Here is a 15,233-nt window from a genome sequence, read left to right on the forward strand (position 1 = left end):
CCAGGTTGTGAGCCTGCCCATCCTCATCTTTGGTGGTACTCCAATAACTCTGACTGCGCCTTTGCTTGCCATGGCGCTCTGTGATCATTTGACCTTCACATGGCATCCTCTGGTGTCATCCATTCCCATCATCCCTAGGGACCCTTGATTGGTTGTGCTTTTTTCGTTTTCAACTTTTTGCTTTCACACAAGTTTGTGAACAACTCAACAAGAGAGGAATCCATCCCTGGAGTTTCATTATCTACTGTCTTGGATGAAATCATGGTCCTGAGGGTGTGGAGAGGAAGATGGTACACATGTTTTCTAACTTCTGTTTTGACCTAGAAGCTGGGCCCCAGATGCAGAGCCACAGGGCAGAATGGGCTCTGTATTCCTCTAGGACAGTGGAGGCTATCCAGGTAACAAGAAGCCACAAAAACTGAAGATCGTTTTGGCCCCACCTGACGCTGCAGGCACAGTCTGCATCCAGAATCACAGCTCCATGTCAAAGCAGCAGCAATGTTCCCTGTGGCTCTGACACTGCTTCTCCTCCAGCATCCTCTCTTGATCACTTTCTCTGAAGATGGCAGACGCATTTGCACAGAGAAATCTGTGGCATGCAGCAGGGGAGATGTGGTCATTGCTGGGTTTTACCCCCTCTATTCTTGGGAATTGGTCGTTCAAGGCATGAATGACCCTACCCTGCAGCAACAGAACATTCAGTAAGTGATTTCTTGGATTTTCTTAAATTTTGAATTTTTCTTTGTATTACAGTCAGATGTGGGGGAAGTTTGGACACAATCACTGATGTGATCTGCATCTTCTACACTGCGCTCACTACAACAGCTCTACTTCATTTCAGGTGTTTCCGATGAATATTTTTCTTTCTTCCAAGGGTACAGAGTTTTCTGTCTATCTTCCACTCCACTCCTCTTTCCAGAGATATGCCGACCACCCCACCATCACTGTGACTCCTCCACTCATCACTCATCACTGTTACTCAGGGTCACTGGGGTAACCAAGAGTCCATACAAAGATACTAAAGTGCAATGTCCCCATCCATAGGGCAAAGGATAGGGAATCTTCAATCCATTCTGTTCTTTATACTTTTCAAAACAGGACCAATGTTTGGACCGCCTTCAGGGCAATGTTTCTTAGGATAGACATGCAGTTTCGACTTCTGAGGTTATTTCATGTCAGCAAAGTTCTGGGAATGGGGAGCTGCTGGTCAGATCAGTAATAAGAGATGCATGACATACTTGATTTTTTCCCCTTAACTAATGTAAGTAAGCTTCTGTCCTGCTATCCATGTCTTGGCCTCTCTCCTATGTTATTCCCAGAAACTCTGTTTCCATTCCTTGTCCTCCAACATGTTTCCAGGCTTCTTTATTTTTCCCTGCTCATAACTTCCTAAACTAGATTTGAAAGTTTTTTCATATATATTGTCAGTAATGGGTCTTGAACTCAGGGCTTGGATGCTGTCCCTCTGCTATTCACCTTAAGACAAGTGCTTGATTGCTGGCACCACAGTGCAATTTCAAATTTTCTAATGGTTTATTGGAGACAAGAGTCTCATGGACTCTTCTGCCCTGGCTGGCTTTGAGCCCTGATCCTCAGATCTCACTCTCCTGAGTGAGATAGGATGACAGGCATGATCAAAGGTGCCTGGCTTTTTCATATATTTTATACACACTTTCATTCATGCATTTGTCCCAGGTGAGCTCACTACTTTCAGATCTATAGAATTCTCTGTAAACTTGGGAAGTCATGGATGAACCTTCTCAGACAAGTTGTGTGGAAACACCCTGTATGGGGTTTGTTCAGGAGAGGAATACTTTATTCCATGAGAGATTTATGAGAGATATTGAAGCCAAATTAATGTGGTGAGGAAGTGAGTGAGAAAGATGGGGCTCATGTGTAAATCCAGCAATAGAAACGTACCCCATGGGAAGGGTGAGATGTCAGAGCTATCCTCTTCTCTGTCCATTCTCTAATTGAGCTGTGTGTGTGTGTGTGTGTGTGTGTGTGTGTGTGTGTGTGTGTGTGCATGTTCAGATAGACTCTGGTACTCAGGCATCATCCCAAGTCCGATGGCTTTTTTTATCATGACTGGCACTCTACCACTTGACCTACAGCTCTGCACCAGTTTCCGTAGATTTGCTTGCACATAAAATGTGTCACAGGCATTCCTGCACAAAATGACTACAAAACATGATTCTCCTATATCAGTCTCCTTAGTAGTTATAATTGCAGGCCTGAGCCAACAGTTCCCAATTCATATTTAGTATTACTGACATTCTAGATGTCAAGCCTCAGTTACATTGCACAAAATAACATCAGCAAACATCCATGAGAGTAGAGATTCTCTCTATGAGAATTTCCCTAAAATGATTATATTGAATACTAGGAGAACTCATCATTCTGGAACATTCTTGATTCATATTGGCATGTGATACCATCTGGCTTTTGAAATGTCTCCAAATTATACCAGTCTGACTGGTCTGGCTTTGTGCCTGTCTTTCCAGAAATTCCAGGCAGGCTTCAGTGTTCCTGAGTTTGTAAGTGACTTCCACAATGTCAACATTAGAGGGAGCCCAGGGACTGTGAGAAGTCGGCTGTGAGGTGATAAACCACTTCAGTACCAGAGAAAACCAAAGGCTATTTTGGTGACAAAATACTCTCTGGTTCTAAAAACCTCATGAGAACCCCAATGAGTCATGGGGGCAAATATGCCTTCTCCTGGGTGCACAGGGGGACCATATGCCTCATCCACAGGGAATGGCCTTGTGCATGGATTCTGCCTTGCAATAGCAAGATTTGTGTGCTGGAACAGGCGTTAGACACAGCTGTGGCCCCCGAACTCTATTACACCTGGAATACCAAACAGCAGGGTCACCAAAACAGATGAAGGTTAATGTAGTTTCCCTCTAATAGTAGGGACTTGGGATCCTGGACTTTGATTGCAGAAGAAGAAATTCTAGACAAGTCACAACAGTAAGAAAATGTGGCAGAGCTTTGCTGAGTAAGGAAGCAAACAAACAAACAGGTAGACAAAAAGGAAACAGAAAGGCAAAGACACACTCTAACTGAGGAGAGACACACAGCTCTTGGGCTGCCAGGGGTATTCAGATGGTAAAGGCAGGAGGTCTGACTTAAAAGTTACACAAACATAGGTCTGTCATCTTTGCTCTAATCACTCCTGGTGTTAAACTTTCTGAGTTTCTGTATGTTTTGACCATTCTTTCCAGATGATTATCCTTGAGGGAAGGAAGGTGTGCTGTTGTCTGTATTTGGGGTAGGAGGTTGCTTAAATTTTGGGGGAGCATTTTAGGGGGAAGGCATTTGCCCTACAAGACAACTGCTAATTCATATGATGAGAAATGCATCTCTCAGGAGGCAATGCAACCTGTTGCCTCTCTTTGAAGTAAAGATGGTAGCCCTGTGTTTCTAAATCACATGTCTCTGAGTTGCCTTCTCTAGGACTCATTTTTTTCCTTAATTTATCCACATTCTTTTTGTGCTCAATGTCTTTGGTCCCTTAATATTAAGTTATGTAGATGGATGAATAGCTCTCTGTTTGCTGTGAGCTTCCCATACCTCATTTTTTACTAACCTATTCTTCTCCATTTCCCCTAAATGACTTCATTCCCTTAATATTAAGGGAAGTAGATGGACAAGCTTTGAGCTTGCATTAACCAGCCCTCATTTTCCTTAGTCTATCCTGCATGGGTACAGCATCCTCAGTCCACTGCGATCAAGACCAATAAAGTGCTGGGTGAGTACTAAGATTGACTCAGGTTGAATGTGGTAGAGGTGCGCTCATGAGCCAAGATGCCCACAACCATACACAATTAGTTATAGCTGATATAGAATTCAGATTGTCAGGTGGTAGATGACTTTCTCAGATATTGAAGTGATTACAGAGTCAGCCAGAGGCTGTCCTGTCTATATGGTCATGGCACAGTTCTAGTGCTATTACCTAGCCCACACTAAGCTGTGGGACAATATCACCATCTTACTTCCCTGTCTTACCTATTATAATTGGGATGAAAAACCATGCAATGCTACAGCAGCATGGTAAGTTTTGTAAAGGAAGCCACAAGCCAGCATGGGTGGCCGATGCCTAGAATTCTAGCTACTTAGGAAGCGAGATCTGAGGACCGGGGTTCAATGCCACCCCAGGCAGAAAAGTCTGTGAGACTTTTATCTCTAGTAAAACAAAAGAAAGCCAGAAGTGGCTCTGTGCCTCAAGTGCTAGAGAGCTAGTCTTAAGCTGAAGATTTTAGGGTCAGATCCCAGGCATAGATTTCAAAGCCCAAAACCAACAAAAAAAGCAAGCCACAGGACCGTCTTGGTGAACACCACCATCTACTCAGGCTATCTAGCCTCCCCAAAGCCCAAACTGTCATGTGGATACACTTAAGCCACAATCTAGCTTATGCTGATGTAGACTAATGCACACTGGATTCCTAGAGAGCCTTCAGTTTCTGCCTGGTGCCATCTTGAGCACTGTCCTTCTAGGGCAGTGGTCCCTGAAATTATTCACTGTGCAATGAGACTGGACTGAGCCAGATGATAACAGAGTCACATAGCCACAGTGGCTTCACTAGGCTAAGCAAGAATACAGGTGTCAGCCTACTCCACCCATGGTGGAAAGTGATGGAAATGGCATTTGGTTCTGCCTCAGCAACCTTCCAAAACCTCCTGAAATATTCTAATGGAAGCTGTGGTACTAGCATCAAACAGTGCCTCTAGTTTATTCTGGATTATTGGTCCAACCATGACATGCCTGATAAAGGGTTCTAAGAAACACTCTGACCCAATCTTCTGCCCTGCTCACTAGGAGGTTGTATCCCATACCTCCTGTCATTCACAAGATTAGAGGAGTGAGGTTGTGGCAGTGTGTTCCTTCTCCGTCCTTAACCAGTTCCAGAGGCACAATCTAAAGGTCTGGACCCAAGAGTAGAAACTATAAGCACATCCCCATCACTGGTCTCAGTGTATGGGGATGGTGCTGAGATTTAACTTTAATTCTCTTCCTCCCTGCAATGTCAGAGGGTTTCTGTCCATAATGAGCTACTAGTGCTGGTAATGGGGAGGAACATGGAGATGGCTTCTTCCCCCTTTTCTCACACATCCTTTTCTGTTGTTTGCTTGACTAGAGAAGTATCCTCCAGTCCACACTCCCTGACTCTCATCTGTTCTTTGTTGGGTGAGGCAATCTTCATGTTCTAGCTTCCTGGGCTACCATCTTGCTCTGCTTCTGGGGAATCCCCATGAATGATGACATTCTCTGAGTCAGCTTAGTGTGCCTCTACCACATCAAATGAATTTTGTACTTCTGTGATTTCTTTACTTTCCTCACAAGGCAAGATTCACTTCTTGGCGGAAGGATGGACCATTGGCAAATGTGTGGCAAGCAAGCACAGACACAAAACAGCTTGCTTTCCTATTTACTCCTAACACAGCAGGCCCTGCCTCTCTGTTCATACTGGTTGAACTCGGGTAGACCATCTGCTCCCAATTGGAATCGTATTTCTTAAGATTTTTTCCATATGCACACCTAATTTAAGGGACTAAATGATTTGGGATGTTAGCTGAGCCTCCTCCTATGTCACAGCAGACAGAAGTGTTTTTCACTTATCCATATGGGGCAGAGAGGAAAAGCCAGCTTGCTCATTCCCCACTCTCTCTCTCCTCTCTCTCTCTCTCTCTCTCTCTCTCTCTCTCTCTCTCTCTCTCTCTCTCTCTCTCTCTCTCTCTCTCTCTGCAATCTCAGAAGAACAGTCATCTCATGTATGCTGATCAAGACCTGTTCAGGAACTCTCCCAATTCTAAGAAGTTTTCTTAGACTCCAAATTAGAATGCCGTCCCTTTGGATTTACACATATTACTGTGTGTAGAAATCAACATTTGATTAAACAAAGTCATGAGATTTGCAGTTAATCATTTGTAAGACTTGTATACCTACCCAAATTTTGTGATTTCTGTGCAGGATCAACTTAAAGAAATACCAATTGCTTCTCACCCTGGTGCTGGCTGTGGAGGAGATCAACAAGAATCCCCATCTGCTACCCAACATGACTCTGGGGTTTGAGATCTATACTGCACATTACTCAGGTACTGATCTGTTAGAGGATCCACTCACCTGGCTGTCTGGGAAGAATAAAAACATCCCTAATTACACCTGTGGAAGAGACAGTAAAGCTATAGCGGCACTCACAGGAACCTCAAACACATTTGTCCCAATAGGGACACTGCTGGACCTCTACAAACTTCCACAGGTGAGGCTGGGTGGGGTGGGCAGACGTGAAGCCATATCCACAGTGACTCTGTCCTCAACAGTCTGAAGAGGAGGTGGTATCACAAACCCTTACAAATGCATAATCACAGAGGGAGAAGCCTCCAAAAGTGGGTGGGACATACACATTTTCATTACTTCAAATAAAAGGAGGGGTGTTGAGAGGAAGGATGACCCAAAGCTCTGAGCCTTATCTGTACATGTCTACAAAGACTTCAGAACATGGGAGATGACTTTGCAAATGGGATAAGCAAACTTTTGTTCCCACCACTGTACTACCACTTGTGTCGTTCACATCAGGACTGAGATTTGCCTATGACCATACTCTTCCTGATGTTGTTTCCATTTGTTCCCTGTAGTTCACCTTTGGGGCTTTTGATCCTCTCCTGAGTGACCATGGAAAGTTTGGTACTGTCTATCAGATGGCTGCCAAGGACTCAGGTCTAGCCCTGGCCATGGTCTCCTTGATGCTTCATTTCAGCTGGAACTGGGTGGGACTATTCATCACCGAAGAAAACTATGGAATGTGGTTCCTCTCAGAATTGAGGGAAGAGATGGGCAAGAGTAGAGTCTGCTTTGCCTTTGAGAACATGATCACTTACAGTGTCCTTTCAGATTACTCAAATGATCTATCAATGCAGCTCCAGCTACTGGACTTATCAACCAATGTGATTATCCTTTATGGGGACAGTAAATTTCTACTAAGCTTTATTCTTAAATTTAGGCACTTTCTAATTACAGGCAAAGTCTGGGTCCTGAACTCACCCTATGATGATGTGACTATTGCTAAAAGACATTTTCTGATTGACTCTTTCCATGCACCTCTTATCTTCTCTCACCATCATAGAAACACTGCTGGGTTCACCAATTTTATTCTGACAGAGACCTTCTCCAAGAACTCAGCAAATAACTCCCTTCCCAGGTCATGGATTCAGTCTGTTTATAGCCTACTGATTAAGTCTGACTGCAGAGACTTAGGGCTCTGTTCATACAATGCCACACTGCATTGGTTGCTGAAGCACATTTTTGATATTACCATGTCAGATGAGAGTTACAACATCTACAATGCTGTGTATGCTGTGGCCCATGCCCTCCACCAGATGTTTCTTCATTACATGGGAGAGCCAAGAGTGCACAATGGGCAACCCAGGACATTTCTCTCTTCATAGGTAATGGCTTTGCTTTTGGGTGCCCTACTCTAGGCATGCAGAACTTCTATATAAGCTTTCATAGCAGATGCAACTAGGTTGTCTGGCACCATTTTGGCAAATACAAGAGAGTCTGTTGTGCTCTCCATGAAGTGATGATAGAGCTGTGAAGACAATGTTCTTGAAGAACGCTGCATCCGTGACAAGGGAGTGTTGTGTCTTCTGTCCCCATCCTCACTATGTTTGGGAAAACCATCCCCTTTTCAATAGGATATATTCAAATTCTCCGTGTACCTTTTTAAAATAACAGATTAAGGGTGACTAGTTTTTTTATTGTGAAAATACTGTACAGAGGGGTTGCAATTACATGGGCAATATAATGAGTACATTTCTTACCAAGCATTGTAGCCTCCTTCTTTGTTTCCCCTTCCCATCCCTTCCAATCCTCCCCTCCCCCGCACTCCCTACCCAATCTTCCCCCACACCCCCGAACCAAAGCTGTGAAGTTCGTTTTTGACATAACGACTTCTACATCCCATTGTTGCAATTGGTTCAACTGTATCCCTATTTAAACGATTTCTTTTTCCCCTTCCCCTCAACAGATTATACCGACATCAAATACAGGGGTTATACTGTGGGGGAGGGACATACAAAGCAACAAAGAAATAAACTTATAAATGTGTTAGAAACAATCACATGAAAGAAAAAAAACATTTGAATACATATCTTAGGGTTCATTTCCCTAACATCACCTTATCTGAACTTTTCTGCTTAACTCAGACATATAATAGATATTGCAAATAAGGGAATCCATGGGACCTATCTTTCTTTGTGTCTGGCTTACTCTACTTAATATAAAATTTTCCAAGCCTTTCCATTTCCTAACAAATTGGGCAATGTCATTCTTTCTGATGGAGGCATAGAGTTCCATTTTGTATATATAACACTTTTTCTTGATCCATTTATCTACTATGGGCATATGTGTAGGTTCCACATCTTACCTATAATAAATAATGCTGCAATAAGCATAGTCATGCTAGTAGCTTTAGTGTGGTTCTGTTTGTAAACATTTGGGTTATTGCCCAAAACTGGGATTGCTGGGTAATAGGGGAGCTCTACATGGAGTCTTTTGAGGAACATCCATACTACTTTCCAAAGTGTTTGAACATGTTTACACTCCCACCAACAATGCAGTAAGGTTCCCTTCTGTCCACATCCCCTCCAGCATCGGTTGTTATTAAAGTTCTTGATTTTAGCCATTCTAACTGGAGTGAGGTGATATCACAATATTGTTTTGATTTGCATTTCTTTTAGGGATAGGGAGGTTGAGCATTTCTTCATGTGTCTATTGGCCATCCTTCTTTCCTCTTCAGAGAAGTTTCTCTTTAAGGCTTTAGCCCACTTATTCGTTGGGCAGTTGTTTCTTTGAGAATTTCTTATTGGGGCATTTAATTTTTGAGTTCCAAGTATATTTTAGATATGAGAACTTTTTTCATTGTATGGCTAGTGAAGATCTCCTCTAAGAGTGACTGGTTCTTGAAAACCTAATATTGCCTAGACACAAGTGGCTCACACCTGTGACTCACTCATGACTACAATTAACCACCAAGAAGCCAGACGGGGAGCTGTGGCTCAATGGACAGAATAATTACTTTGAAAAGAACAAAAAAAAAAAAAACCAAGTTGAGTGCCTAAACTGTGAGAACACACCACAGGGCAGACATACACACACACACACACACACACACACACACACACACACACACACACGCAGAGAACAAGGTCTTGCTTAAGGTAATCTTTCATAGTTGTCACAAATATTCTATGATTCTACTTAGTTTATTATTTACCTATATTTCAGACTGATTCTCCTATCAGAATCACAAAACAAGTGATTGGAATGCAATTTAGAGAGTCTGTTGGGGTCTATCATATGATAATTCATTATTTTGTTGGATGTGGCTAGAGTTTCATTCCCTTGAAATTGAGTTTCTGCAACCCATCCTGGATACTCAGGTTTTAGAACTTGGTAACACTTTAGTCTGCTGTGGGCCTGCATTTGATACAGTTGGTTGGAATCCTGTAGTGTGTGTGAATCAGTGGATGGGAATGAAGCGTAATCCATTGTCTGGGGTTTTGTGATAACACTGGGAAGCACTTCACCATACTATAATGTGTCCCTTTTAGCTGCATCACTTTTTGAAGAAGATCCAATTTACCAATCCTGTTGGAGACCAAGTGGTTTTGAATGAGGAAAGGAAATTGGAGGCAGAGTATGACATTAAGAGCTTTTGGAATTTTCCAGAAGGTCTGGGAAAAAAGGTGAAAGTTGGCAAGTTTTCTCCATCTAGGCCACCTAATCAACAACTGATTTTGTTTGAAAATCTGATAGAGTGGCCCATAGGAATTACCAAGGTGGGTCATTTCTACTTTTGTTACTCTCTCCTTTTAAAAAAAAAATGTATCGTTATTAAGAAGTAGTTGTAGAAAGACCTTACAATTCCCTAAGTCAGGTTATGATCACAATGCTTGTAGGCATTGTCACCACATCCTTAGTTCTCCCCCAGGGTCAGTCGTTTCTAACCATAATGGCATGATCTATGTATAAATGAGCAATAAGCTTATCCTTTTTTAAAGTTAGTTCAATGAAACTATGGCTCAGTAGTTTACATTTCAAAACTTTGTGTTTCTGGAAGTTTCTTACTAGCAGATACATGGAGGGAACAGGGGAACATATCATGACCAATATGTTGTTCTATGTTTGCATAGTGAATATCATAAAATTAAATGACACCTGTGAATCATCATTTCAGCACTGTGACAAAATATCTGAGGGAATCAAATGAGAAGGCAGAAGGGCTTGCTTTGCTTCTGCCTGGAGATTTCAGACCATGGTTGGATAGATTGTTGCTTCTTAGTCTAGTGAGACAGGATGTAATGAAAGGAGCATCTGCCAGTAAAATTCACCCACTTCCTGACAGCTAGGAAGCCAAGAGAGATATGAATGGCCCTGGGTACATCAGCACCTCCACAGCAATTAGCCATGCTTTAGTGTGTGGGTTTTAAGTTTCCCTAAGTGATTTTCTTCTCATGCTCTTATTCATGTGTAAACAGATCACCTGAATTCAAGAATACGATGCAGGATTAACTCCCATTTCCTAATTTCCTAGATTTAACATCCAACACTTCAAGGCTCCATGATTTCCTGATAGTATGAGTGTTGGGTGTTGAATCCCCACATATTCTTCAGCTCATGTCAGATGAAATTGTAAGAAGGTTCAGTAAATTCATTTGCTGTGTGCATATAATGATTATGTGTTTTGATTATCCTTTCCCCTAAATCACTGGAGTGTCTCAGATGTCAGGTGAATGGATAAAATGTCACTAACTGTCATCTGAATATTCTCAGACTCCTCATTCTGTGTGCAGTGAGAGCTGTGGTCCTGGATTCAGGAAGGCTTCTCTGGAGAGAAATGCTACCTGTTGCTTTGATTGCACTCCTTGCCCAGAGAATGAGATTTCTAATGTGACAGGTGAGTCTGTTAGTTAGAGAAATTCCCCATCTCTCCTTCCTACCCTTCAGTCCATGCAAGCCAGTGGAGTGATCTACAGTAACATGGCAAGAACACACATTCACCTTCATGCAGAGTTCCAAGGCAACGTTAACCATACTTCTCTTTAGAAGAAACACTCACTGCCCCTCCATTACATCTCTGATTATATTTTCTAATCTATTACAGACTTCATCTTGAGAATACCCATGTTCCCCTCTCCTCAATCGCATTTTTTATATTTAAAGAAAATGTTTACCCATGGTTTCCATTATTTGTAATACCTACTGTTTGACAAGCAGAAAAGGTCAAAAGCTAGGTACTATGACCATATAGGTTGATGTTAAGCGAAATGAACGCCAAGATAGGGGCACAAATGGGTTTTTCTTTCTTTTTTAATGTATTTATAATGACCATGTGATTTTTTTGTTTCTTGGGTATGTTCCACCCCCAGGGTATAACCCCTGTTTTCAATGTATTGGATTCTGGTGCCCTGCACCTTGTATATACATTTTCCTAATTTGGGGAGAGCAAGGAAAGACCAAACTGCTTAAATAGGGATACAGGTTGCCCCATTTTAACCAGGAAATATACAAGACACTATATTGAAAAAGACTTTACAACTTTGGCATTGTTGGGGGAGTACTCGGGGATGTGGAAAAGGAAGGGATGGTTAGGCTAAAACAAAGCAGGAGGAAACAATCCTAGATGGGAAATGTGCACTTTACTTACTCGTGTAACTGTATCTACTCTGTACAGTATTTTTACAATAAAAAACAAAAAAAAATGGGGAACAATGCTTGATAGGAAAATACTCATTACCTTAATCATGTAACTGTAACAACTTTGTACAGTATCTTAACAATAAAACATATATTTAATAAACAAGGGAGAAATGAAGAAAATAAGAGCTAAAGATTGAAAAAAAAAGAAAATATCAAGGACCAGTTGTTGATCTTTGAAATGATATGCAAATCATCATGGAATTGTGGACCTAACATAGCCTTTCATTTCTGAGTGCCTATTGCTGCTCATTTCTAATTAAATTTTATTTTCTATTTAGCATGCACTAATAATACAAGGGGCTTTGTTATGATCACTCCACATCTGACACTGGCACTAGGCTGACTAGCAATTCTTCAAATATAAAAGATTCAGAAGTAGTTTATCATCTCCATTTCATTTCTCTTCTCCCTCCTCCAGCTGATCTTTCCCAGACCTTATCGTATCAGTGGAGGAGCACTGTTCTTGACACAGATCAAATGCTCAAGAAGTTTGTGTTTGTTGTAATGAGGAGTTTGAGGTTTGGATTAGACCCTCTTGTACAAAGTGAAGTGGTTGGGCTGAGTCTCTATTCTCCATTATGTCTTGAATGAGTAGCAGAGAGCCAGAGTGGTATGACCTGTCAAGAATGCAGCACATAATGCTGGTAATCATATACTACACCTAGAATCCAAGCGATTTAGGCAGTTGAGATTTGAGGATGGAGCTTCGATGTAATGATGTACAGGAAACTCAGTAAGATTCTTTCTCACCATTAAGCACCCAAAAAGCTTAATTAGAGCTGTGGCTCAAGTGTTAGAGTGGTAGTTTTGAGCATGAATACTCTGGAAAACGTCCCATGGCCAGAGTTCAAGCACTGGAGGAAAGACAGACAGATGGAAGCAAGGAAGGAGCTAGAGAAGGAAGGAGGGAGGAAGGGAGAGAGGAAAGAAAGAAAGGAAGGAATGAAGGAAGGGAGGAAGGAAGGAAGGAAGGAAGGAGGGAGGGAGGGAGGGAGGGAAGGAAGGAAGGAAGGGAGGAAGGAAGGAAGGAAGGAAGGAGGGAGGGAAGCAGGAAGGGAGGGAAGAGGAAGGGAGGGAAGGAAGGAAGAAGGAAGTAAGGAAGGAAAGAAAGAAAGAAAGAAAGAAAAGATAAACATAGAAACGGAAAGGGCGTAGAGAAAGAAGAAGAAATGTGAAAGAGATTTGATGTGAAAGCATTTTGATATAGAGTTACTCTATTGGTATTGAACTTAATACAGGTCAACTGGTGAATCAGGGGAAATGAGATAGCTACTTGAATGAAGGGGGTTGACAGGAAAGACAAATACTGAACACTAACTAATAGTGATTCTCACACCTCACCAGACATAGAACAGTGTGTCAGGTGTGCAGATCATCAGTTTGCCAACATGCAGAGAAATCACTGCCTGATGAAAACTGAGGGCTTCCTGGCTTATGAAGACCCCTTGGGTATGGCTCTGGCTTGCACAGCTCTTTGCTGCTCTGCACTCACAGCTGCTGTTCTTGGGGTGTTTATCAACCACCAAGACACCCCCATTGTCAAGGCCAATAACTGGGCCCTCAGCTACATCCTGCTCGTCTCCCTCATCTGCTGCTTCCTCTGCTCCTTGCTCTTCCTTGGCCGTCCCCACACAGCCACCTGCATCATACAGCACACCACATTTGCAGTGGTCTTCACTGTGGCTGTCTCCACGGTCCTGGACAAGACCATCACTGTGGTTCTGGCCTTCACACTTACTGCTCCAGGGAGAAGCACGAGGCAGTGGCTGCTGTTCTGGGTTCCTAACCTCCTCATCCCCATCTGCACTCTCATCCAGGTGACCCTCTGTGGCCTCTGGCTGCGAGTCTCTCCTCCCTTTGTGGACAAAGATGCACAATCTGAACATGGCTACATCATCATCCTATGTAACATGGGCTCTCTCACTGCCTTCTACTGTGTCCTGGGATACCTTGGCTCTCTGGCCCTGGCCAGCTTCACTGTGGCTTTTCTGGCCAGAAACCTGCCTGACACCTTCAATGAGGCCAAGTTCCTGACCTTCAGCATGCTGGTGTTCTGCAGTGTGTGGCTCACCTTCCTGCCTGTCTACCACAGCACCAAGGGGAAGGCCATGGTAGCCGTGGAGGTGTTCTCCATTTTGGCCTCCAGTGCAGGTCTCCTAGGCTGCATCTTTGCTCCCAAGTGCTACATCATCCTGATAAGACCTGAGAGAAATTCTTTGTCCAGGTTCAGTGAGAGATCACGTTCTGGAAGAAACAAACATTAAGATAAACATAGATTTTGCCTAGAATGTTGAGAGGCTCTGACAGCAATCTGTATCACATCTTAGTTTAATGTGAGGACTTCTTTGAACAAACAAGTTACTCTAATTCATTCCTCTGGTTATGTTAGAGACATAAGCACATTCCCAACAAGACCTCTTAAATTTGCATTCTAACTTGGATATTTTATGATTCCTTCAGTGTAATCTGTCCTTTATACTATCATACTTCCTAATGAGTACATTATCTACTGTGCTTATTCTTTTCTCTTTCCTATATCAATTATTCTTCCTACCTACCCTATATCACTGCTTGAATATCATTATATTGCTAAGCTACTGGTATAGAAAGTTACCTTGTTTAACATTTCCATGCTTTCATTATGATAACTCAAGTCCATTCTCTGACCTAGCTGTATATTTCTGTTCACATATTTTCTATTTTGCTACATTACTGAGTGTATTTTACTGGAAAATCTCTCATTCTTTCTTTTCTTTCTTTAAGAATTTTAGAGCACGATTTAATCTGCTGCAGTTTCCAACAGGAATCTATGAATGTATTTTTTAGGGAAGAAATGCGAGTGCACCAAAATAACTACAGTTGTCCAAATGAGTAACTGCAGCAATAGTTTGCTTATTGGTCATTATTTCTTATTGAAATCCAAAAATACAGAGTACACAATTGGCCGAGCAGAGCCTTGTCATCCCAGTCTAAGAATCCTCAATATTAATGGATGGACAAATAGAATCATTTATAAGAAGAGTAAAAGTTCCCTAAGAGAGGACAAAAACATCAGATAAGCCCAGACTTCAAAACTCTCAATGATCTTTACAATTCTATGGTAACAAGAATGATTCAGAAGAGTCCCTAAGAAATCAAAGTGTTGAGGAGCTTGAAGTAGGAATGTTGTCAGGCCACCACCACATTGTACAGACAGGAGGAGTCCAATGGATAAACAAGCACATGTCTCTGAGTCCAGAGATCTTGATGTCATTCAATGCTGTAGCTGTGGCTCACTGGAGTGACATCACCCACACATGAATGACAGAGATACACACAGTGCTGTCTGTAATACTGCTGGGCCATGGATGGAGAACAGAAAAGCATCTGCACAGAAACAGAAATGTCTGGAATCCAAACAGATTATCCTACTTACAATGACTCAAAGAAGAGAGTGCTCACTGTACTGTACAGGTGCTCATTTAATGAT

General features: G+C 42.2%; 1 protein-coding gene across 1 annotated transcript; it reads left to right on the forward strand.

Moving 5' to 3' along the window:
* Nucleotides 1–287: 287 nt before the first annotated feature.
* LOC122119614 (vomeronasal type-2 receptor 116-like) lies at nucleotides 288–14,028 on the forward strand. The gene is made up of 7 exons (XM_042693623.1): nucleotides 288–398; nucleotides 535–701; nucleotides 5,975–6,263; nucleotides 6,640–7,410; nucleotides 9,616–9,843; nucleotides 10,838–10,961; nucleotides 13,109–14,028. The coding sequence occupies exons 1-7, from the start codon at nucleotides 288–290 to the stop codon at nucleotides 14,026–14,028; spliced, it is 2,610 nt and encodes an 869-aa protein (XP_042549557.1).
* Nucleotides 14,029–15,233: the final 1,205 nt, after the last annotated feature.

The sequence above is a fragment of the Dipodomys spectabilis genome, unplaced genomic scaffold (genome assembly GCF_019054845.1).
Source record: "Dipodomys spectabilis isolate Male_0828 unplaced genomic scaffold, ASM1905484v1 ptg000173l, whole genome shotgun sequence".
Classification (NCBI taxonomy): Eukaryota; Metazoa; Chordata; class Mammalia; order Rodentia; family Heteromyidae; genus Dipodomys; species Dipodomys spectabilis.